The sequence below is a fragment of the Aspergillus udagawae genome (genome assembly GCF_001078395.1).
Source record: "Aspergillus udagawae IFM 46973 DNA, scaffold_10, whole genome shotgun sequence".
Taxonomy (NCBI): domain Eukaryota; kingdom Fungi; phylum Ascomycota; class Eurotiomycetes; order Eurotiales; family Aspergillaceae; genus Aspergillus; species Aspergillus udagawae.
In genome coordinates this window covers 520496-542767 of record NW_025091273.1, presented here as the reverse complement: position 1 = coordinate 542767, position 22272 = coordinate 520496, and the positions used below count along the sequence as shown (strand labels likewise).

General features: G+C 47.3%; 6 protein-coding genes across 6 annotated transcripts; 5 read left to right on the top strand and 1 right to left on the bottom strand.

Moving 5' to 3' along the window:
• Positions 1–426: 426 nt before the first annotated feature.
• Aud_001997 (putative short chain dehydrogenase/reductase) lies at positions 427–1466 on the top strand (the record flags this gene model as incomplete). The annotated part of the gene is made up of 3 exons (XM_043295999.1): positions 427–566; positions 626–691; positions 749–1466. The coding sequence occupies 3 exons, from the start codon at positions 427–429 to the stop codon at positions 1464–1466; spliced, it is 924 nt and encodes a 307-aa protein (XP_043151934.1).
• A 765-nt stretch (positions 1467–2231) lies between these two features.
• Positions 2232–4517, top strand: Aud_001996 (SMP-30/gluconolactonase/LRE family protein; the record flags this gene model as incomplete). The annotated part of the gene is made up of 4 exons (XM_043295998.1): positions 2232–2323; positions 2469–2775; positions 3109–3594; positions 4350–4517. The coding sequence occupies 4 exons, from the start codon at positions 2232–2234 to the stop codon at positions 4515–4517; spliced, it is 1053 nt and encodes a 350-aa protein (XP_043151933.1).
• A 927-nt stretch (positions 4518–5444) lies between these two features.
• Aud_001995 (uncharacterized protein) lies at positions 5445–6542 on the top strand (the record flags this gene model as incomplete). The annotated part of the gene is made up of 1 exon (XM_043295997.1): positions 5445–6542. The coding sequence occupies one exon, from the start codon at positions 5445–5447 to the stop codon at positions 6540–6542; it is 1098 nt and encodes a 365-aa protein (XP_043151932.1).
• Positions 6543–8186: 1644 nt separating this feature from the next.
• Positions 8187–12083, top strand: Aud_001994 (peroxidase/cytochrome P450 family protein; the record flags this gene model as incomplete). Its single annotated transcript, XM_043295996.1, has 16 exons — positions 8187–8372; positions 8420–8584; positions 8635–8743; positions 8790–8876; positions 8923–9271; positions 9319–9590; positions 9641–9811; positions 9857–9994; positions 10045–10080; positions 10128–10332; positions 10386–10660; positions 10708–10924; positions 10979–11390; positions 11437–11561; positions 11608–12005; positions 12052–12083. 16 exons carry the CDS (start codon positions 8187–8189, stop codon positions 12081–12083), a joined length of 3177 nt encoding a protein of 1058 aa, XP_043151931.1.
• Positions 12084–12598: 515 nt separating this feature from the next.
• On the top strand, positions 12599–13559 carry Aud_001993 (uncharacterized protein; the record flags this gene model as incomplete). Its single annotated transcript, XM_043295995.1, has 3 exons — positions 12599–12723; positions 12769–12846; positions 12902–13559. 3 exons carry the CDS (start codon positions 12599–12601, stop codon positions 13557–13559), a joined length of 861 nt encoding a protein of 286 aa, XP_043151930.1.
• A 1171-nt stretch (positions 13560–14730) lies between these two features.
• Aud_001992 (cysteine dioxygenase) lies at positions 14731–16124 on the bottom strand (the record flags this gene model as incomplete). The annotated part of the gene is made up of 3 exons (XM_043295994.1): positions 14731–15144; positions 15193–15525; positions 15585–16124. The coding sequence occupies 3 exons, from the start codon at positions 16122–16124 to the stop codon at positions 14731–14733; spliced, it is 1287 nt and encodes a 428-aa protein (XP_043151929.1).
• Positions 16125–22272: the final 6148 nt, after the last annotated feature.

Here is a 22272-nt window from a genome sequence, read left to right as displayed (position 1 = left end):
TATCACGAGAGTTGACAATGGATTGATGCGATGCTTCGTCGTCATGCCATGCAGGTCTGTTCAGAGACTTTATAGTTCGTGATCACTGAAACATATAAAAGATAGCCTGGTTGCAATTGATAATTGTCAGGAGCATTGCGGTCATTGCTGAAGACCTGAGAAGAAGATCATTTCTCGGCCTCGTCATCCAAATGCAAGTTGCTTACATGTGGGGCGTAAGCTACCCACTTCAACGGTCAGATATCCTTGGTTGATTACTTGTCCATCTTTCTCATTGTTCATACACAGGAAGCTTTCGAATTCGTAGGATTACCTTGATACATGGAATTCTTGACTGCTTCCACACTCCTGAAGCACATAAAGGCGTGCTCCGATGGCCCATTCCCTTCCGTTCTTCCAAGACAACCGACGTCCTCCTTTATCATCATGCCCCCCTACGTGTACACCGGGACGGTGGACTGCTCCAAGGAAGTAGACTGCAGCGCCCTGGCAGGAAAAACAGCCATCGTGACAGGCGGTGCCAATGGCCTTGGTGAAGCGTACGTCCGGGCCCTCGTTGCAGCTGGGTATACCTCATTCCCGCCTCTTTTTTTTATCTACAGCTAATCGCAAGCCCAAATCGCAGAGTCTACGTCTGTATCGGGGACATCAATACGGAGAAAGGCCAGAAACTTGAAGCCGTGCTACCAGGGTATGAGCCTCCCTTGCCCTAACACTGCCATCAGCCCACCCTAAATAATCTCCCAAGAACAAAATTCGTCCCCTGCTCAACTGGCATATGGACCGACCAAGTCCGCCTATTCGAAGCAGCAGTAGCCTTCTCCCCAACCAACCGGATCCACTATGTGATCGCCAACGCAGGCATTCACCGCGTAGATGAAATCTTTCAGCCGGGACCGCAAACCAACCCCCTAACCGAACCAGACCTAAGCATCATCGACATCAACATCAAAGGTCCCCTCTACACAGCCAAACTAGCCATGCACTATTTCATCCGCCAGAACGGGACCACCCCCACCCCGGAGCAGGAAGATACGTGCTTGATCCTCATCGGCTCCGGCGCCGCCTTCCTCGACGTGCCACGCTCACCGCAGTACAGTGCCAGTAAGTGGGCGATGCGGGGTATCATGCATTCTCTGCGTCGGACAGCCTATTACTACGGGTCCAGAGTGAATGTGATTAGTCCGTGGTATGTCCGGACGGGCATTTTGTCCGAAGAGGCGTTTGCGCATGTTGAACGGACTGGGGTGGAGTTTGCCACAGCGGAGGATGCAGGGCGGTGCCTGCTAAGAATTCTTGCGGATGAGAAAGTCAATGGACATTCATTTTTTGCCACAGCTCGGAAGTGGGCGGATAAGGGGTTTGTGGATTTGGATTTGGAGGACTATAAAGGTGATGCGTTGCTGGGGGAGGTGCAGGAAATGCAGATGCGGAGTGCGCCGGTGGGAGCGGGGTTGTTTGCTTAGGTGGAGTGTAACTACATATTATGTTTGGCATTCATCATGCGAATGAAGATCAGTCCAGAACCGTAATATCCAGGCCGAGGCTGGAGATAGTATCATTCAGGGTTTCTACTATGCCATTATTGAGGTTATTCCACCCCCATAGTTTCCGGGAGGATGATTGATAATTTGATTGTTTGGCTGCGGGTCCGGCTTGGCGTAAGCATGTTGCATTAGCGCCGGGAAGTATCCAAGTTTATCTTCTTTTCGGGCTTACCTGGGCTGCACTATGGCTATTCTTATTGTCTAGTTTTGCTGCTTTCGTCGAAGGGGAGTGGATAGGGAGACTGGGACTCTCTCTGATCCTCTACCACCACCACCATTTTCCCCTTCTGCTTAAGATTAGAATGAGCACACATCTCAATAGCTTAGTATCTGTCTGGATCAAGTGAAATAGATCTTTTCTCAACAGTAAGTGTATTAAGTCTCATCTGTGTAGGAGTACCACCAGTCGTCCTGCATAGATGATCGCCACAATAACAAACCGCCTCCAATCTATGCGTAAAGACCAACAGCCCCTGGACCGAGACCAAGCCTTACCAGACGCGAATTCCAGGCAGCTCCAGTACTCCGTACACACTTATGATTTACTTTTAGACCGACAAATCACCGTTTCCCCAAGTGGGTCTCCCGGTCTCATAGGCCATGAATAAATAAGTCCGCACCTCCGCCGTCAGCAACTTACATCCACCAATAACCCACCCTATGTCTCGACACGAACCACCTGCGATGGACTCTATAGCTCCTGCGTCTGATAAGATCTACACTACAACAAAATGCCACGGCATATTAACGTTCAAGCACTTTGTGAGCTATCAGAGGTAGGCATATTTGCAAGGGAGAGGAGTCGCGCGTATCCGTAACGATATATGACTAGATAATGTCTTCGATTTGCTATGTTATATACAGAGGAATGGACATGAGGAAGATGGTACCTAGTAACTAGCAGAATTCGTACATACTTAGACCGCGGTTCAAACTCACTCTACCTACCCCAGCAAACGATGATGGCTCCCGTACACTGGGCTTTACTTCTAAATTTACCTTCACTCGCCCTAAGGAAGGACCATCCGTGGTATATATCACGGAAGACTTCAACGACGTCTTCCCCTACACGAACTTTCACCGGAATGTCACAGTTCCAATGTGGGACACCGACCTGTTGCCTAACCCTGGACCCTCTCAAATCGAAGAAAACCTTGACACGATGAGAAAAGCCTCGTTCATTGCCTACGACACCTCCTTTTTCAAAGTTCCTGGGTCTTTCATGACTGTGATGATACAGGTGGAGTACGGCTTCTAAACAATGCAGAACTAGTTATAGGCATCTCGGGTCCCCTGGGCAAGTAGAAAGTAGAGAAGATCTTCGCCTTCCTCCCTTCTTCATCATACGCCCAACGCCAGACTCACGACGGCACAGTCTATGTACCAGACGGGGAGGCTATCTTTACCGCTGAGCTTTTCTCTCCAAGACCGTGTCATTCCATGCGTGCCAACCCATACGTTTGGAAGGTGGATCTTACAGATCCAGCATCTCTCAAGACCAGCAAGTCTACCCCGACGCACCGCTTACCATCGCCAACGGAGCTTACCTGTTCTTTATTAGACACAAGAAGGCAATATCACCACGCCAAGTAGTGTTGTGAAGAAGGATCCGAAAATGCTCAAGACCGAGGTCATGCAGAATAACTTCTACGGCCACCGGTTCAACTCAATGAATGATATCGTGGTCTCAGGCGAGGACATCGCCTTCTTCACCGATGGGTATCAAGGCTGGGACGATTTCAACGATACCCTCTTCCCCCAGCTAGCCAACGGCGTCTACCCTTGGGACATGAGCACTGGGAATATCAAGATGGTTGCTGGAGCCGCGGACGGTGCATTCTTCAACCCGAACGGCCTTGCTTTCAACCACGACCAGACCAGGTCAGATGTTACCAATCGTGGATTCTCCAGCTCCGACCTGCATGGCGCTCGGACAATCTATGTCTACAATGTAATTCCGTCTGGAATATCGAACCGTGAGATTTTCGCATACGTGGACTCTGGCTTTCCGGACGGGATGGAGACAGACAGACAAGGATGGTCGGGTGTAAGGAGCAGTGACAGGATCAATGCATGTTTATGACCATCGTGGCACATTTCTTGGTTGACTTCGATGATGTTGAGGAGACCTTGTTCGCGAATATGGTCGACATGTGTTCGTTACGCATACTTACAGGCTGGGCCTGAAAACAAATAAAAAGCAGACAAGGAAATGGAAGAAATCAATAAGAGACGTTTTGCAGAATGTGGCAAAATGTGTCAAGCGAATCAGAACAGAAACGGGGGCGAGCGAAAATCTTCAGGCTACGGCTACATTGTGGATGTGTGGTCAGAAGCTGATGGCATATTTAGTCAGACCCCGCATCATGGCTGGATTGGTGAGGCGGAAGACGTGTTCTTTAGTGATGCAATCTTTCTGTCTTGCTTAGGTTGCTGAGAGTACTCCTCAAGACAATCAACCACCTTCTAGAAGGGCTCGTGGACCTCCTGCTTCTAGGCCTCACTCCACTCTTTAATGGATTTATTTAGGCGACCATCCAGAGCAACCATGGAGAAGATGTTGTAAAAGAAAAAATAGCCACATTTCTCAGACGTCATTAATGGCTGATGAGGGACAATGAGGATTTTGAGTATGAGATTCAACACTGAGGGACACTGATTAGGAGCAGGCGGGATGGACATGGTTAAATTGATGATTGGGTATTTGACAGTATAGAAGTACTGCCAAGGAATAATGAGAGAACAGAAAGATGGCTACATCTAGCAGACAAATGGCGTGATTGATCTAACAGGTATTTATAGGGCAGTTGTCTCCAGCACCCCAGCATTGGTCATTTGATTCTGCAGGAGACGCCAATTCGGCTTCGGAAGATGCTGATTATTCGACGACGGGGTGTTCCCGACCTTCTGTTCAAGTACCGCATGGGGCTCGGCGGCAATATCGACGTGCTTATTGGACTGATGAAGTGACGACCACTAGGTGGGGAGCGTAAACATGGCCATAGAGGGAACAGTATGATGGATCTCATTCATGCATTGCATGTTTATCACTTGCCAGGAAAGCAGATTTTCTTTAGAACTCTAGGGTCGTCGATTCTGTCAGGTGGTCCAATTTTGCGTTCTTCATATCGTGCTAAAAGGATTTTGCACGCCAGGTAGTGTATACCTTGGAAAACATTTACATACCATGTATTTTTAATTAGAATCGAGGAGCAGGGAGCAGAGATTTAATTTTCGAGAAGTCTCTGGGATATGATCAGGACAAGAAGAACGGAGTAGATACCCCAAGCAGGCTACAGAGTCAGGCTATCTGACAGGTGCCTAGAACGAGACAAAGAAGTAGCTCGATGTTCAGAATAAGGGTCGGAGCCGGGGGCTTCGCATTAGTGTTCGGGTTGGTTATGGGGCCAAAGCGAGTCAAGCTCGTGGAAAGGTGAATCGGGTGCTCTTCAGCGGGCTTTCAGCACCACAGCACGTCAACCAAACAATATCTCTACCAGCGTTTCTAAGAAATGAGGGAAATTAACCATACGACCAGGTGTATTGCTACTTCGCGGATTGCCTATGCCTATTGACAGAGCTATTGGCTCGCTTCAACTTGCCAGTATGAGCTACCTTTGTATCAGGGTCATTTCGAATTTTTAGCACGTCGACCAATTGGAATGACTAGAGAATAATGGAGAAATATGTCCCTCGCGCTTGAGATATGCTCAAACATCGATCATCGCTCCAACCTTTTTTTTTCTTTTTCACCTTTTTGAAAAACGAGAAGGGGAGTTGGGAGTGGGGGCAGAAAGTTTCTCTCAGTCGAGCTCGCTACGCTGCCCACATGCCTGCCCCATAACTGGCTATTTAAATCTGGCATTATCCTTCAGACTTGGACTTGTTCCCACCACCATGAACGCTGATATGCTCTTGACAGGTACCATGGATGATCTAGTCACTACGAGAACTGCTTCCCTACCATCCCCAGCTGAGCTTCAATTGATCTTTGAGGCTCTATCGAAATTCATCACGCAATATGAATCTTCTCCTAAGGATGAGAAAAGGGAAATCCTTAAGCATATTCAGGATGCTGCTATGAGTCTTGCAAGAACATCTGCAAGCCCAATGGAATCGCTGATGTCGTTTTTGTTTCAGCCACATCACAATGCATGTGTACGCGTTGCCATAGGCATGGGAGTCTTCGATCATGTCACTGCGCGTGGAGGACCCATTTCTCTCGAGCTCTTGGCAGAGAAGACTGGAAGTGAACCCGAGTTCGTGTTCAGGATACTCCGCGCTCTAGTTGCGATGGACATTCTCCACGAATCGCAACCGGGGTATTACTCGCATACTCCGCTGTCTGAACTACTGGCAGATAGAGGTATCCAGGCATATGCAGTTCATCAGTGGGACAATATCAATTTTTGCATGTCCCAGTTCGGGTCTTATTTTGAGAAGCATGGATACCGAAGCCCGGCAGACCCCAAAAATGCCCCGTTCACTTGCGCAATGGGCATGGAAAACGCAAGTTTCTTTGAAATTCTCGAGCTGAATCCAACAAGAATGGATGTCTTTAATAGGGGAATGGCCGGGTTCAATACTGGAGTGGTTGCGTTGTACGATTTTGGAAGCCTGGAAAATATCAGCCAAGAAGCAGTCGCCATCGTTGACGTTGGTGGAGGCAAGGGTCACACGCTCCTCGAGATACTCGATACGTTTCCGGCCCTTAGGGGAAGATGTGTTCTTCAGGATCTCCCCGCAGTTCTGCATGGGAATGTTGTTATTCCCGATGGGGATATATGTCTTCAGCCTTATGACTTTTTCAGAGAGGTACAACCAGTGAAGGGTGCGTATTTTTCTTCGTCAGGTCGAATACCCCATGCCATTTCCGAATATTTCGCCTGGCTGATACGGCATCAGGAGCTGCAATATATCTGTACAAATGGATTTTTCATGATTGGCCAGACGCAGACTGCCGGACCATCCTCAGAAACTTATCTCCAGCTATGAAAAATACAGCGTCCAAGCTTCTGATCTGCGATATTGTGATAGCTGACCACAACCCCGAGATCGATAAGGTACACTACGATATTAATATGCTTTGCATTGCAGGAAAGGAACGAAGCCTTACAGAATGGGATAACCTACTTAGATCTACGGGGTTTCGCATCGTACAAGTTCATAGCAAGCTCAGCTCGACGAAGAGCATCATAGAGGCAATTTTAGTCGATTAATAGGACATGTAAGATTCTTTGCGATAAAGCATGGTCCTAATTGTATCCTGTGGCCCTTTAGAACTAAGTTGCTTCTTCGGGAAGTCGCATTAGTTTCATCAAAAACCCGGTAATTGTAGAGGATGGGGCGGCGAGAGTGGGCCATATAAAACTTGAGAAGACCATCCAGTGTGCGATTTCTCGGTCGGTAAAGGAAACACATTCTTTAGTCTTTTTCCACCAGGGTCTTCATCCGGAAGATATCATGTGAAATGCTGAACTCAAACGGTCCTCAATGTTTTAATATTTCTTCGTTTAGGGAAAGGCCCATCGGGCCCCTTTACTTCTATTCACATTCTTCCCTACAGAATAGGAACCGACTAGGTAGTAGGAACCGACTACAGGGTAGAGACAGTGGAAGTAGGAATCGCCTACAAAATAAGGACTGACTACAGAGTAGGGATTGTCTGGAGGGTAAAGACCGACGAAGATCCGAGTTGATGGCTGAATGTACGGCGCGGTGACAGGATCGGTGGAGGTTTATAATCACCATGGCATGCTACTAGGGCGCACTAAGGTTGATTCTGATGATGTTGCGGTGAATATGTTCTGGATAGATAAGTGTTATATATCTTTGGTCGCAACAAAATCTACAGGGTTGAGCTTATAACAACAGAATGTTAACCAACAAGAAGTGACTCACAAAGAAGACTGGGGTATATTATTTTCATGATTAAGCCTGACTCTCCTGATATATCATCCTCTTCATGTATTGCTTAATGATATGGAATAACCGCAAAGAGCCTCCCGACATTACGTCTCGGGTAGCTCAAACCTAAAGCAAACTGCGGCCGAAATCAGTGCTGACAGTCAAGCCGCTTGCAACTGACTTGACGGGGCAATCATAGTTTAACTTCCTTTCCTCGCTCCCCAGCCTTCTCCCCGCCAAAAAACTTGGGTAGTGAAATCCTAAATTGTCTGCTCCCATGATGCGATATGCATTTCCCCGCAACAAATCCGAAATATGGGCGACCACCTATTGGGATAAGATAGTGCCAGATAGCAATGGAGGCAGACGGGCACCGCTAGGCCACCTATACGAACTATTTCTCTTTTATCCTTTGATATCACACTGAATCTTATTTCATCAAGGACTACAGGCAAAGTTGTTATCCTCTGTTGCTGATGAAAATGGATTACGACATTCGGCATTGCGCAAGTGCGCGTCATGCTGGAACTCAATTGCGGAGCGGTCATACAGGGTGGCGGGTAGATAGTAATGTTCAGCAGAGATAGTGACTGCTGATAAATATCGGCGAGAAAACCGTTCTTCGCATAGTAGGTCCTCAGAAGGTAGTTTTAACAGGTCATGTAGTGTCAATGTTATGATAGGCACATCTGATAATTGCGGCATCCAGAGATACAGATCCACCATCTCCTTATGGCACCCTCAACCGAAACTCATTCTCACCCTGCGGGACAAAATGGCAAGAACCACATGTTCCTCACTGACGCCAGTCAGGATCTTCTCAGCCAGGCAGGACGAATTATTCCCGACTTGCGGACCATCCAAGAACTCGGCCAGACAGTAGTCAATGGGGGTCTAGTTGATGACCGAAAGTATCTGGTATGCTGCCGTTCTAGCCACTGAGAAAGAGTTGCTCACCAAAGCAGGTCGAGAATATTATTCAAGTTACGGCCTCCTTGCCCAACACATCTGGATTGCGAGGAAAGATCACGGATGCGTTCGTCAGCACTCTATGGAACAATCTCCAACATCCTCCTTTGTCTTACCTCGGGGATCAATTCAAGTATCGGACCGCGGATGGGAGCTACAACGTATGCATTATCTGCACTTTGATATTGAATAGATAAACTGATCGATCTAGAATATCATGTACCCCCATCTCGGGGCATCTGGAAGCCATTACGCCCGGACTGTCACCCCTCAGCATCCGAGGCCTGCCGTGCTTCCTGATCCGTCTCTTATATTTGACAGTATGGTCAGCGTATAAACCTCCAAGCCAACTACTAACCGAATCAGCCCTACTGGCCCGTGACGGTCCCGCCAAGGAACACCCAAGCCAGATATCCAGCAATCTCTTCTATCTGGCGACAGTGATCATCCACGGTATGGCAATCATAACGCATTCATATCCACTCTGATAAGGTAATAGACCTCTTCCGCACGGATGAGCACGACGGCACCAAGGTAAAGAACTCTTCCTACCTTGACCTTGGGCCCCTGTATGGCCATAACCAGGACGAGCAAAACCAGGTGAGGTCCTTCACAGATGGGCTCCTCAAACCAGATACATTCGCAGAAAAGCGTCTTCTCACGCAACCGCCGGGTGTTTGTGCATTGTTGGTTGCCTTCAGTCGATTCCATAACTGGGTCGTCGGGGAACTGGCCTACATTAATGAAGCTGGAAGATTTAGTTTGCCTACTGGGATGGAGCAGGATGATCCGCGATACAGCGGGGCGCTGACCAAGAGGGATAATGATCTGTTTCAGACGGGAAGACTGTATGCTGAATACTTCTGGTAGTAGCAGCCGACGCTGATTGAGTAAGGATAACATGCGGCCTATATGTCAACAGCATACTAAACGACTACCTCCGGACAATCCTCAACCTCAATGAGAATCCTACCGAGTCAGATTGGACACTTGACCCCAGAAAGAGTCTGGAAGTCTTTGACAAAGGAGGCGTTCCCCGAGGAGTCGGCAATCAAGTCAGTGCTGAGTTCAACATGATATACCGCTGGCACGCGGCCATCAGTAATCAGGATGAAGCCTGGGCGAACAGACTTTGCCATAGGATCTTCGGACCGGAGGTTGATGGAAGTATGTAGTCCGAGATGGTGAATAGGACTGATTTGACAATTGACGTATAGGCACATTATCTGTGAATCGATTCCTCGAGGGGTTGCGAAAATATTTCGAAAACAATGTACCAGGCGAACCTGCAACGTGGACCTTCGGAGGGCTGGAACGGCAGCAGGATGGACGCTTCGCTGACGGTGAGCTTGTTCGTCTCTTGTCAGAAGGATGCGAGAACGTCGCTGGTAAGTGCAGCTATCGTTGGTTTAGCATAGCATTGACGTTACCAGGGGCATTTGGCGCCAGAAACATTCCCAAGGTGATGAAAGCCATTGAAATGCTCGGAATTGAACAGGGACGGCAATGGGAGCTGGCGACTTTAAATGAGTTCAGGGTGTTTTTCAAACTGAAACCGCACGCAACTTTCCGTAAGCGCGGTCCTTCCATTCCTTGCTGTAGACAAGCTAAGCTGTGTTAGTGGAAGTCAACTCGAATCCAGCTATTGCAGAGGCATGTGAGTCATCACCATACAACCATCGAGGTAGAGCTAAAGTATCACAGTGGAAGCACTATACGGCCACCCCGATAACATAGAGTTATACGTTGGTGTACAGGCAGAAGAAGCTAAAAAGCCCTTCTATCCCGGCTCCGGGCTGTGTCCTGGCTTCACCATATCAGCAGCTATTCTGTCTGATGCGGTTGCTCTCGTTCGCGGGGATCGTTTCTACACAGTTGACTATAGTCCAACCAACCTGACCAATTTTGGGTGGGTTCTAAATCCAGTTCAAGGTAGAGACCTCTTGGCTAATAGCTTGACAGCTTCGATGCTTCGAGCTCCGACTTTGACGTTGCTGGCGGGGGTGTGATGTATAAATTGCTGATGAGAGCCTTCCCTGGATGGTACCAGCCAAACAGCGTCTATGCGCTATATCCATTCGTGACACCAGAGAAGAGTCGTGGGATTATGGATAAATATATGAAATTCAAGTACCTGAATTTCGATCGACCGTCATATACTCCACCACCTGTGCCGGTCACAACTTGGGAAGGGGCGACTAAGCTTTTGGAGGACCAGAAGCGGTTCCATGTTCCTTGTATGTCTATACACACCCCCATACTGCGGTTGACTGACATAGGACAGGGGGAGCACATACACTTCAGATTACAAGGCATGATTACATGCTCAGCGGGGATTCTGCCGCGAATGCAGAACAAAGGCGACTGGTCAACGAGTGTCTCTACGAACCAAAGACTTTACTCGAGGATGTGCGAAAGCTATACGAGTCTATCACTACAGACCTGCTTCATGAGAAAAGCTTCAAGCTCCGCGACTGTTACCATGTTGACATTGTTCGAGAGTAATGCCATCTTATCAAACCTCATCGCACAGAGGAAGATGCTAATGAATGCAGTGTGGGAAACCTAGCACACGCACATTTCTGCTCGCAGTTCTTTAGTATCCCGCTGCTGGATTACAAAGACCTTTCACCTGAAGCTTACAGCCCCAGAGAGCTTTCTGATGCCCTTGCCTTGTTGTTCGGCTATGTCTTCCTAGATCTTGAGCCCACCGATTCTCTCAAGATTAGGATCGCAGCAGCAACGGAGGCGCAGCGAATGGGCGCTATCATGGCCAAGTCAGTCTCCAACGCCAGAGATAGCTTCGTCAGACGTTTCATGCAGGCGCTTGGAAGGAGCGAGGCCGGGGCAGCGAGCTATGGCCCGCAGCTTGTGAACCGGTTACTGAGAGAGGGCAAAAGTGTCGATGAAGTCGTGTGGACCATTATTCCAACCGCAGCAGCAGCGTGTGCGACACAAGCACAGGGTGTAAGTTCGATCGACCAAGTTAAGTTGTGGCATGCTGACAATGCAGTGGGCACAAATGCTTGACCTCTACTTATCGGAGAAGTACGCCTCGCACTGGCCAGCTATCCAAAAGCTGGCAAGCTCCACCGATCCTGGAGCGTTTGAAAAGTTGAAGAAATACGCTCTTGAGGGGTAGGGTCTCTTAACTCGTTTTCGGGAATTGTTCTGATCTGTACAGATTCCGCCTGTCTACCCCGGCTTTTGGTGTCCTCCGTACAGCAGTTGATGAAGCCACAATTAAGGATGGAGAAATCTCTACAACTGTTCAAAAAGGGCACGGTGTATTTGTAGACTTCATTACTGCCGGTCGCGATCCCATCCGGTTTCCCGACCCCGAGGAGATCCGACTCGACCGTCCGGCGGACGTCTATATTCACCATGGCTGGGGTCCACACGCGTGTCTTGGAAGGGCAATTGTCACCACAGCCGGTGCCGTCCTCTTGGGCGTCCTTGGTCGACTCGAAAATATCCATAGAGCTCCCGGACCAGCCGGAGAGATGAAGAGCAAGATGGTGAATGGTGCGTTTAAGCTGTACTTGCGCGAAGATGGATCCTCCTGGACACCGTTTCCTCAGAGTAGGTCATCCACGTGTTGTACGTGAGTATACGCTGACTGCGATAGATATGAAAGTGATGTTTGATTCCTTCAAATAGGTTTAGACGGATGAGGAAATTGTCGTTGTCACTATGATGTAATTATTACCGTACAGTTATTAGTTCTTCGTGTGATCAAGCAGACCTCCTGCAGACCAGTCTTCGTAGCTGCATCCATGTACTAAATAAAGGTGTTGTAGCCATCCTCGAATAAACAAGGTCAGCTGGAAATGGCATCGTTCAACCCGAATACACCTGTCCGGGGCAATCCCTTTCTCGACATCCCCTCCGACATAGACGCTCACCCTTTCCGCTTAGTATGGGAGGATATCGGCTCCGTTTTTTGTCTAGCCAGGCTGCTGCCATCTATCTTTTTACCTATTCTGCCTCTGAAATCCGGACCGCTGGATGAGCTCTATCCAAGTTGCCGCAATCTATGTGATGTTGCTTTACATGTTATCCTCATTCTCAGCCAGTTGGCCCTGCTTATATTCTTACCAGTTGCCCTGGCCATCTTCTGGATCTTCCCCACGGGTGTGCATATAGCATTTATAGCAGTCTTTACCTTCTCCACTATGGTGATCGTCAGAGTCCTGAATGGACCTCCGACAGGCAGGTCCCTAATCGGCATTCCGCGAAATAGGGATCCAGTAAACGACGAAACCGAGCCATGGTTTTTCATTAATGGGATAGCCACCGGGTATGTAATTATCCACGAACCAAAGAACTATGCTGATTGATGTAGGAAGCACTGGCACCAGTCGAACCTGACCGCGCTGGCAGACACCTTTGGCCGGCAGATCGTGGGCATCCACAACCCAACGTGTGTACATGTGTATATCCACCTAGTACCGTACAATGCTAACCAGTTGCCACAGCAAAGGCGTGATCCTCGATCTTGTCGAATGCCTCATCCAGCGCGATCTCGACTACAAAACAGCTGACATCCGACAAGGCCGAGCCCAACTTCGCGCCGCGCTCGCCGCATCTACCACGAAGAAAGTAGTCCTCATCGTCCACTCGCAAGGCGGGATTATAGCGTCCTCGATCATCGACTGGCTGTATGGCGAGCTCAGCGAATCCCAAATACAGAAACTAGAGATATACACTTTCGGCATCGCAGCGAGACAGTTTCGCAATCCGCCTCTGCACGAGCCGCAAGATAGCGATCCGGCGGGCAATATCCCCCGCCGACAGATTCAAGGAGAAAGAGCAATCCGAAATATCGAACACTACGCAAATAGACAGGATTTCTTCGCTAATATCGGAGTTTTGCAGTTCACGGCACCCGCGGGCGCGTATTCGAATGCAAGTGTGTTTTCTGGGACTGTCTTTGTCCGAGAGGGATCGGGGCATTTGTTTAATATGCATTATTTGGATCCGATGTTTGGGGAGGATAGTTCCTTTATGGAGAGTATGGTCGATGTGCGCCCTGGTGATGGACCGGGGAAGCCTGTCTCCATGCGAATCAGGGAGTTCTCCAGGTTGTACAAGTACAAAAATGGGGAGAGCCCGGAGGAACAGGATGCTAAGTGAGTATAGGACCCCTGTTGACTACATTAAACCACCCAGCTAAAAGGTGTGCAGTATAACTATGTAGCTAGTAAAATCAGTAGTGCATTGTATTTTTCAACCTTCCCCAACATGTCCACAGCATTGGAATGGAGCATATCCCATCTTGCCGTATCGCGAGAGAAAGCGCGTGTACAGATGCTTAGTACAGATTAAGATGTGCTTAGGATTCGACCACATTGACAAGCTTGATTTTCTTCATGCGCCCACAGAGATCCATACTACTAACAGTATATGCATTGGTTCCTCTGCAACTCGATTAGTTCCCCTCAATCCAGAGAAGGTGCTCAGTCAGTTAAGTATTCCACAACTAAAGACCCCTACACCACCAGGCTGTCGACCAAGCAGTCGTTCAGCCAATTCAGCGCCTAAAGGTTTCTATACTGCTAGGTGGCAGAGAAGTAGGCATCTGCGGTGAGAAAGACTGCTTAGTGCGCGTACACAGAGCCCTTCATCTTCGCTAAAATAACGGTTAGTCAAGCTTACAAGGGCCATGAATTACATCTTAATGATCTCGTTCTTGCGCACGAAGAAATACACGAATTACAAGCTTCTAATGAAGAGTAGCTTCAAAAGCAAATGCAATATACTAGGCAGCTAGCTACTGAAGAGACCTATAGGGTCTAGGAGCCCCTAAAGCAGTTTCAGCACGGGATTAAGGTTCATAAATCTCATGATGCTCTATCTATGGATCCAGTGCTAATTGCAGTTGGATTGAGTGTATCAGTGCCACGCGTACTGCAGTAATTGTCATAATCTAGGACAAATAAAAGGTTGCAGTGTCCTAAATGAGTTCCTAATTAGTTTCTATATAGAAATTCAATTGTTTTCTTGATAAAGACCCTTATATTTAGCCCGCGGGCGGGAATTGGAGCGGAGGTGGCCGCTCAGTGGAACAACATATCATTACAAGCTAGGCTTAACAAATGGAACTGCAGGGCCTGTACTGTCTCTCTCCCAGTGCAAAATTGCCACGTTAGAGAGAGTTCCGTAATGTAACTGGTAAAGTGGTAGTACGATTAGAATGCTTCGCTCTCAAAAACAGAAACTTCATTAGCATTAAATCACCTATTTCTTGTTTCCAGCCCACAGAAACTGCTGGAAGTAAATTAACGATCACACATGTTGCCAAGTTTCACTGTTGGTCCCATTCGTGTCGCATCTTGTCCTCAAACTCGCTGAATTGAATGTCACTGTTTGGAGCGAAGTTAGTTATTTTGTTGTCCTTAATGAATCTGAAAAACTCCGAATGCTGGTCATCGGAATCCTCATATCGGTAGCACTGTATGGTTACACAAGTCATGTGGTACTTGTTCTTGAGCATGTGGATCTGATATTGCTTCTCACCCAGCCAGGTAACAGCCCCTTTATTGAAAGTAACGCTGCCAATCACGATTGGTTTTCCCACATCGATAGAATCGTAATAAGTGCAGTCAATCTGACCCTCAAGGACTTTGATAATAGCTGAAGCGTTACCATGGTCGTGAATTGGCGAGCTGTTACCTGGTGGCCATATCTCCATAACATATGGAACACCGGGTGAATTACCCTGAGGCACAATTAATACAGCATCTTCATGAACGGTACTGGCACTTACCATATTTGGCCCAACTGTTACCCTCAGGTAGCCATTGGCGGGGTCGTGGTCTTTGGACTTCTCTTTCAGTTTGTTATATGCCCAACAACCAGGCGTTATAACGGATCGATGAATGGCATTGTAGAAATCTGGGAATTCGGAGGTATTAAGAACAATCTTCGGGCCAGCCACATTGTGGTAGAGCGTTTGGCATGCCGTTGGCAAATCCGCGAAGACCACGCGGGTGCCGCTGTCCAGCTCGCCCAGGGTAACTCCATCCGTTGAAGCAACAACAGGGGGTAGATCACGAACAACAGGCAGACGATTGATTCTAGTCTGGGAGATTTTTTCGTTCTATGACAATTTCACCTGTCAGCGAAGCAGATAAGAGGTGAAGATATCGGACTAATTACCGGTTCGACCTTAACGATCTTCAACTTCTCTAAAACTTTGTATTGCTTTTCCTTCCATTCCCAGACGCCCTTGTCTTTCTTTTCTTTAAGCTGCGCCTCGACCAATGTCATGCGATTGTTCACCATACGTGTTCCAAACCTTATTCTCCCATAATTCTTGTCAATGGATAGCCAGTACGGGATTTTCTTTTGGGGGAAGATATAGTCCCCTGGTACTCTGGTGGGAATTAGGGTCAGCGGAATTTCTTCCTGCAGAATTTGCTCTTCAGAGCTCGAGTTGAACTGCAAATTGCAACTTTTTGGCTTGGCCGTGAAGGTAAGGGTCACAGTCTTCTGCTCATTTTGGACAGTAAATGTCAATGAACCTTCTTTTTCTAATTCGGCAAGGACAGCTATTGTCCCTTGTCCCTCAATAGGGAGCGAGACACCGTCTGATGCTGCGGCAAAGGCAACCCATGGCGATATATCAGAGAAGAACGTAAGCGCTTCGTCGTCTGAGGGCACGAAGAAAGGATCAAAGAAGTCGTGAGCTGAACCCATGATGTGAGAGGTAAATGGAAGATTCAGGTCACCTTTCTGCTGATGAAACCGTATGCTCTGGAGAACGGAAAACCGGTCAGCGAGAAGGTCGTGGTGCTTCTATTTATGGCTATTCCTTAAGGCCTCAGCTGGATCCTGTGTGCCGCTGCCATATAGCTGCTCATACCATTTCCTTGTCTGATAGTAACCTGGTTTCATAATAGTTCTATGTGCTGCTACAATAATGCCGATCATACCGTTTCTTTGGCTGGTATCCATGCCGTTTTCAGAATCACTAAGCTTCCTATCCAGGAGGATAAACTGAGCTACGTGGACTACTTGGAACTTCCAAATGTGTGGGATGGTAGGCAACATTCGTCACCTTTTTTTTATTAAGATAGCCATGAAATAGCTACAAAGTATTATCTACTTACTTTTCGCACTTGTAACCTTAGCTCTACGCTGGACAGCCAGCCCCACGCTGTCAAGCATATCCGTTCCCTGAGCTAACAACGGAATGGGAAGGATAGGCTCCACCTTCATGATTTGATATACTACGATGATCAATGTTGCATCTCTCTGAATGCAGAAAATTTCTGGTAGGGATGAAGGCATCATGGACAACAGGTTCTCGGACAAGTGGTTACACAAGAATTCTTTCCGGCTACCCTCGAATTCTTAAAGATTGCATCTATGCAAATAATTCAGGGTAGCCCTTGATGGACAAGGGTGAAGAAATCAGGAGGCCGGATCAATCTCTCCGAATTCGTTTTGATCCCATCTGTAATTTGTCATTGAGAGGGGCCTCCTCAGCAAAGAAGTAGACGCAGAAGTGCTAGTCCGGAACTAGAGGAGCTTGGATCGGCACACTCCACAAAAGGCATATACAAGTCCTGAGCCGGCGTCTTTTTCTTTTTTTATTTAACTGCGCCCATTATGTCACAGCATAAATCCGAGCTGGCATGTTTTTCTTTTTTTTTTTTTTTCTTTTGGCTCTGCCTAATGCCGTCGGAGCAAGAATTACATTAGGTGTAATAACGGATGAGGTTGGCGGGACCCAATAGACTTCCTAATTGTTTGACTAGATGTCGAAGGTGCAAAGATCATGCTGGAGAAAATGGAGTACTTTTCGGAGACAAACGCGACGATATTCGCCAACTGCTCTTATATGAGTCGCGAGGACGGCTAACGATGTTCATTAATGTCGTTTCTCAAGCCGTGTCAAAAGGCACATAGGGCCTGGCGATCATGGGTTCTCAGACGTACCAACATATATCTGGTTCCAATGTCAACTGTGTGGTGACTGTCCCTGATTCAGAAAGAGATAATACAGGTTGAAAATAATCCTCAACCTTTGGTACTTGATACGCCGGCAGGATTGGTCAAAACGTTGGCCCATATTGACAACGGGAAATGCGTCAGCGTATCTTTTGAGAACGTTCCAGCCTTTTTTTCGGTAGTTAACAGATTGGCTTCCGCGACAAGCTGGTGACTGTGGGCATCGCATATGGGGGCGTCATCTTTGCCATGGTTTCCGCCAAAAAAGTGGGCGCAATTTTGCACGATAGCCATACCCGCGAGTAAGTATAAGTAATCCAGAATGCCTCGTATAAGTTAGAATATTTTGAACGGCCTATTCCATCCAGGCTTCTGCAACTAGGTGCAGGTATTTAAAAAAGCAATTGAAAAGGCGATAGGAAGCAGGCATATTCCAGACCCCGTGCACCCCGACGCTGACAAGGGCATCCGGGGTACCGGTGCTGTAATGCTATATGATGAGATTGCACACAGGGCACCTATACCACAAAATGCATTACTGCATCTATCCTACCTCTTGGACGGATCGACCAAAGTCCGGCAGGCACTGGTAATTCGGCCCTCATGGCTTCCATAGCTTAGAAGGGCAAGTTGGGTGAGAGTTTCGAGTATCAATGTTACTTAGGGACGACATTCAAGGGCTCTTGTACTCCTGGCAAGAAAGATATCCAAGTTGGACCTTATAATGCCATACACACAACAATTTCAGGGAGGGCATTTCTAACCGGTGAAAGAACGGCTTATGTTGACCGCTATGATTCCAATCCTTATGGCTTTAAGGTTGCGACATATGGCCGCAAGGTGAGATATGAAAAAAAAGCAAAAACGGGATCGATCCTGGGCTCACGTAGGCCCTGGATAATTTTGAATTGTTTTCCTCTTGTCTGTATGCTTTCGGATTAATTAAATTCACCGCCGTAGGTAGCAATAAGTGGTAATCGTCAACTTCGTGGCTACATGTTGTCAAGATCACGATCGAAGGGTAGGCACTGGTGAAACAATGGGGGTTTGAACGGAAAAGCACTCCTTTTACGGAAAGCCGAGATGGTATAATGAGGGATATTTCCAATTTTGGTAGGCCAAAATAATAAGCTATACCTCTCACCATCACGGTTCAAGATGCAGGCATAAGTTCAGTTGGGTTGAGCTGATTGAAGCATGTCACTTTTGTGACTCGAGATTGGCTAATATTATTCGCATCCGACAATGACGGAGCTTTATACATACGATAAACATCTGATTAATTTCTAATCAAATTGAAACTTTACAAAGTTTGTTCTGTTCATGAAGTGCTCTTTTCAAGCCTCAAGTCATAACTTCCTTGAGATGCACGCCTCAAACATGCTGGGTTTTAAGGGACCATCCAACTGTTGCAAGATACTTCGCTGTATTTATAAGACTATGTGCTGATGAAACTTTAATCGTTATGCACTTATTCATAATCACATGTAATGAAATCACCAGAAATACAGAATATGTCACTGATGAAGGCGTTTGTGTTGTGCGTACCCAATTTCAAGGGAATCTTATGAGCCTCAAGCACACAAGGAAAGTAAGGTGGTAGTAGTCATCAAAACTAACTAGAGAATAGAAGGTTAAATGACTCAAATAGGACGCAGGTCAACAGGTAATCTTGGAAGATCCTTGACAGAGTCTCGCAGTAGGACTATGGCTGGTTTAGTAGGTGTATAGACGGGACTTCTCAGCAAAGGCATCGGTCCGGTGGATAATGGTAGACTTCAGTAAATCCGTGACGGAGATGTTGAATTTGTTTCCTCGCCATACAACTGCATTCAGTGCACTAAGACCAGTAATAATAAACACTACCATGTTGACAAAGTAGTCGAAGAGGTTCCGAGAGGTATGGTTCGTGCAAGACTATGTCTATACTTGGTTGAAACGTTGTCACATCGAAGCTTCGCGGGTCCCGATGTCATTATCCATTGTTTAAATGACACAAAACCGTTCAACCTGCCCTTTTGCATAGTAAAAAGGCCCTTTCTTTGAGATACCTGACCAACTTCGAGAATGGATTCTTCGAATGAGTGTGTTTTTGATATGTATTTTGGTCAACTGGGGATTGAAAAGAAGAGCGCCCCGTGTCACGAGTCAGAGAACGAGTAATTGATCTGCGACTTCATAGTGTTAGTACTCAGTCATCCACAATCCATTTGAATGCCACTTACGATGAGGGTGTTATTGGAGCATCCAACGGCCTTATAACAATCGGTGGTTCATATGAAGTTCGCCTGTTAAGGGGGTGACCTGCACCGTTTGTGTCTGCTATATCCGCCAAGGATTGAACGAAAGGCAATACTGCATCTTCTGCAAGCATTTCGTATGCATAATGAAGGACTGGTTCCAGTACGATCGGTGGGGGGCAAGCAACCCCAGGTGTGCTCTCCATTAAATCATCTCGCATCCACCCTGGTATGTTGATCTCACGGGGAGCATTGCGAGCAATATATGTGTCTTTTAAATGTTTCCATTCCCTGACGACATACGAATCCTTTTCTTCAGAGGGGTCCTCGCCTAGCACACTAAAACGTGCTAATGATAAGTTGTAGCTCTCACGGTAGTGCTTCACCTCTGAGATGAATTCGAGTGTTTCGAGACAATGGTTCCTAGCAAGGAAATCCACAAAAGCCTCGAACGTATAGGGATGTTCGCTTGAGTGGGATAGGATATCGCTGAGAGTAGTCCTGCAATGCCGTTTCCGTTTGATTAGCGATCTTTGCCTGATAAGACTTCTCATGGCTGTTGAGAACTTACATGAAGACTGATCTTTAGCAATCAACCTTGATGGCTTCAAGTCTTATCCATCCATAGGAGTGATCGTTCCGGAGGACGATTTTGTCAGTACGTCAAGTACATGTGACAGCTGTGAAAATATACGCTGTCGTTTTACTATGATTAGAAATCAATTACAATAGCCTTGAGCTGCTAAGCAATAAAATAATGACATAGTCTCCTTCCCTATTAAGTCTTGATCTAGACCTAGATAGTCTTTGGCTTTCTATGGTTCCAGGGAAATGAACGCTGGTCACAGCGAAGTAAGAGAGTTTGAATCCATATTCGCCCCCAGTACTCCGTAGATCGCCGCCTCATTGGCCCATTATTGTGATAACTTTACCTGAGTCAGTTTGCATCGTTTCCATCGCCCGACCTCCCCCACGGTATGTATCTCCAGATAAGTGGGAGAAGCCACCATTGGTTCCAGTAGTCTCTAATATGGTTATGCCTAAAATATGTAATCATTCCTATCAAGCATCATATGGTTTGCACTATAACTATGAGCACTAAATTTGTCACATTGTTACATCTGGACAAAAGATTCTCTTCATATGCAGTAGTCAAACAGTATCACGGCCTTGTGTAGTATCACGGGCTGGGATCAAGTACGATTCCTCAACTTCCACCCTCTCTGGTCCAATACCCCTTATGTCTATGATATCCGTAACCCATCCTTGTCCTGGAGATAATGTCGAAACCAGGTAATATTCTCTTCCATGCGCGATAAAGAACTATCTTCTCGCCCTTCTTTGCCATTATGCGGAGGTCGTGGGAGTAACTCAGAGTTGGCAGGCTTGACACACGTGTTTCTGGTTCCGTCCGTGATTCTAAATGCATAAGCAAAGAGCAAGATTCCATCTGCAATATCTGTCCACTCGAACTTCCTTTCTGCGTTTCTTCCGTGCTCTCCCTGGTATTCTGTAATGCGAAACTCAGGAAAGGGAAGATAAAGCATCGTCCATTGATATTTGTCCACGAGTGCCACCAGTAACCTCCGTTTAACTTCCTTCATGGGGACACTTTCGTCGTAAGTAGTGTCTATATCCCCAGTGCGCCAACTAGTGCCCAACAAGAATCTTCGTCAATGCCATACGTTCGGCTCCGCTTGCCTGCGAGGATATCAAGAGGATTGTCCTTATAGTAGCCCACAAACCCGCAGGCCAAGAATGCCTGGTGGGACCGGCGCAGCCATATCTCCGGCGCCGTTGACAGCAAATGTGCGACGTGAGGACTGGGTCTGGCGGTGTCAGGCTCATGGCCTTCCTTCTATGAAGTAGGCTTCGGCCAGATAACGGGCTAGTTTGGAAATGGGTGTCGTGATATCTCGAACAGTTGCCTGAGTTCCTGTGAAGTAACTATCTCCAGGGAGCCTGGTGCCATCAGCATCAACGAGATGTGTATCACTTAGAAGCACCCCTTCTTGTAAGGTCCAGCCAGACGCTAGCCACCGTTCGTCAGTACGAGCGGCGCCGAGCAGCCTCAGTACTTCATCGGTATACTTCTGGAAGTCAATGGACTCTGTGTCATCAGATTGTGGCAATCGCAAATTTGTAAGAGCCTTCAGCGCCGACTGATCCGACCATGATGTGGAATGCAGCCAAACTATGCTGTGAGTGGCTTTGCCATAAATGTGCCTGCATCTGAGACAAGCGATGAGCTGACTGCCCTTCAACATAACACCACAGACTCGTAGCTAAAACATGAAACAGTAGAGGAGCCCCGTTTTTACACTTACATTTGCTTCCCAATCTCTTGACCTTTAGCTTCAAGCAGCTCAGGAGTCAATGCTCTCATACCGCCCCACCGGTTTCCCCCTGCCCTGCGGAACACACATCCAGTCCCACCATATGTACCGGGTACCAATAGTTTTCATGACCTCTCTTGCCTTTGCTAAGGGCCATTTCTTAGTACCAGGCACGTCCCAAGAAGACCTCGAGGTGTGTCCTTAGCAACATTGCCGAAGTCGGCAATGTATCCCCAGGTATAAGACACCACGCCATAGCCTTGACTGTCTAGTATTTCCCGCGGAATTTTGGCATAAGGCTGGATCTCCCATTTT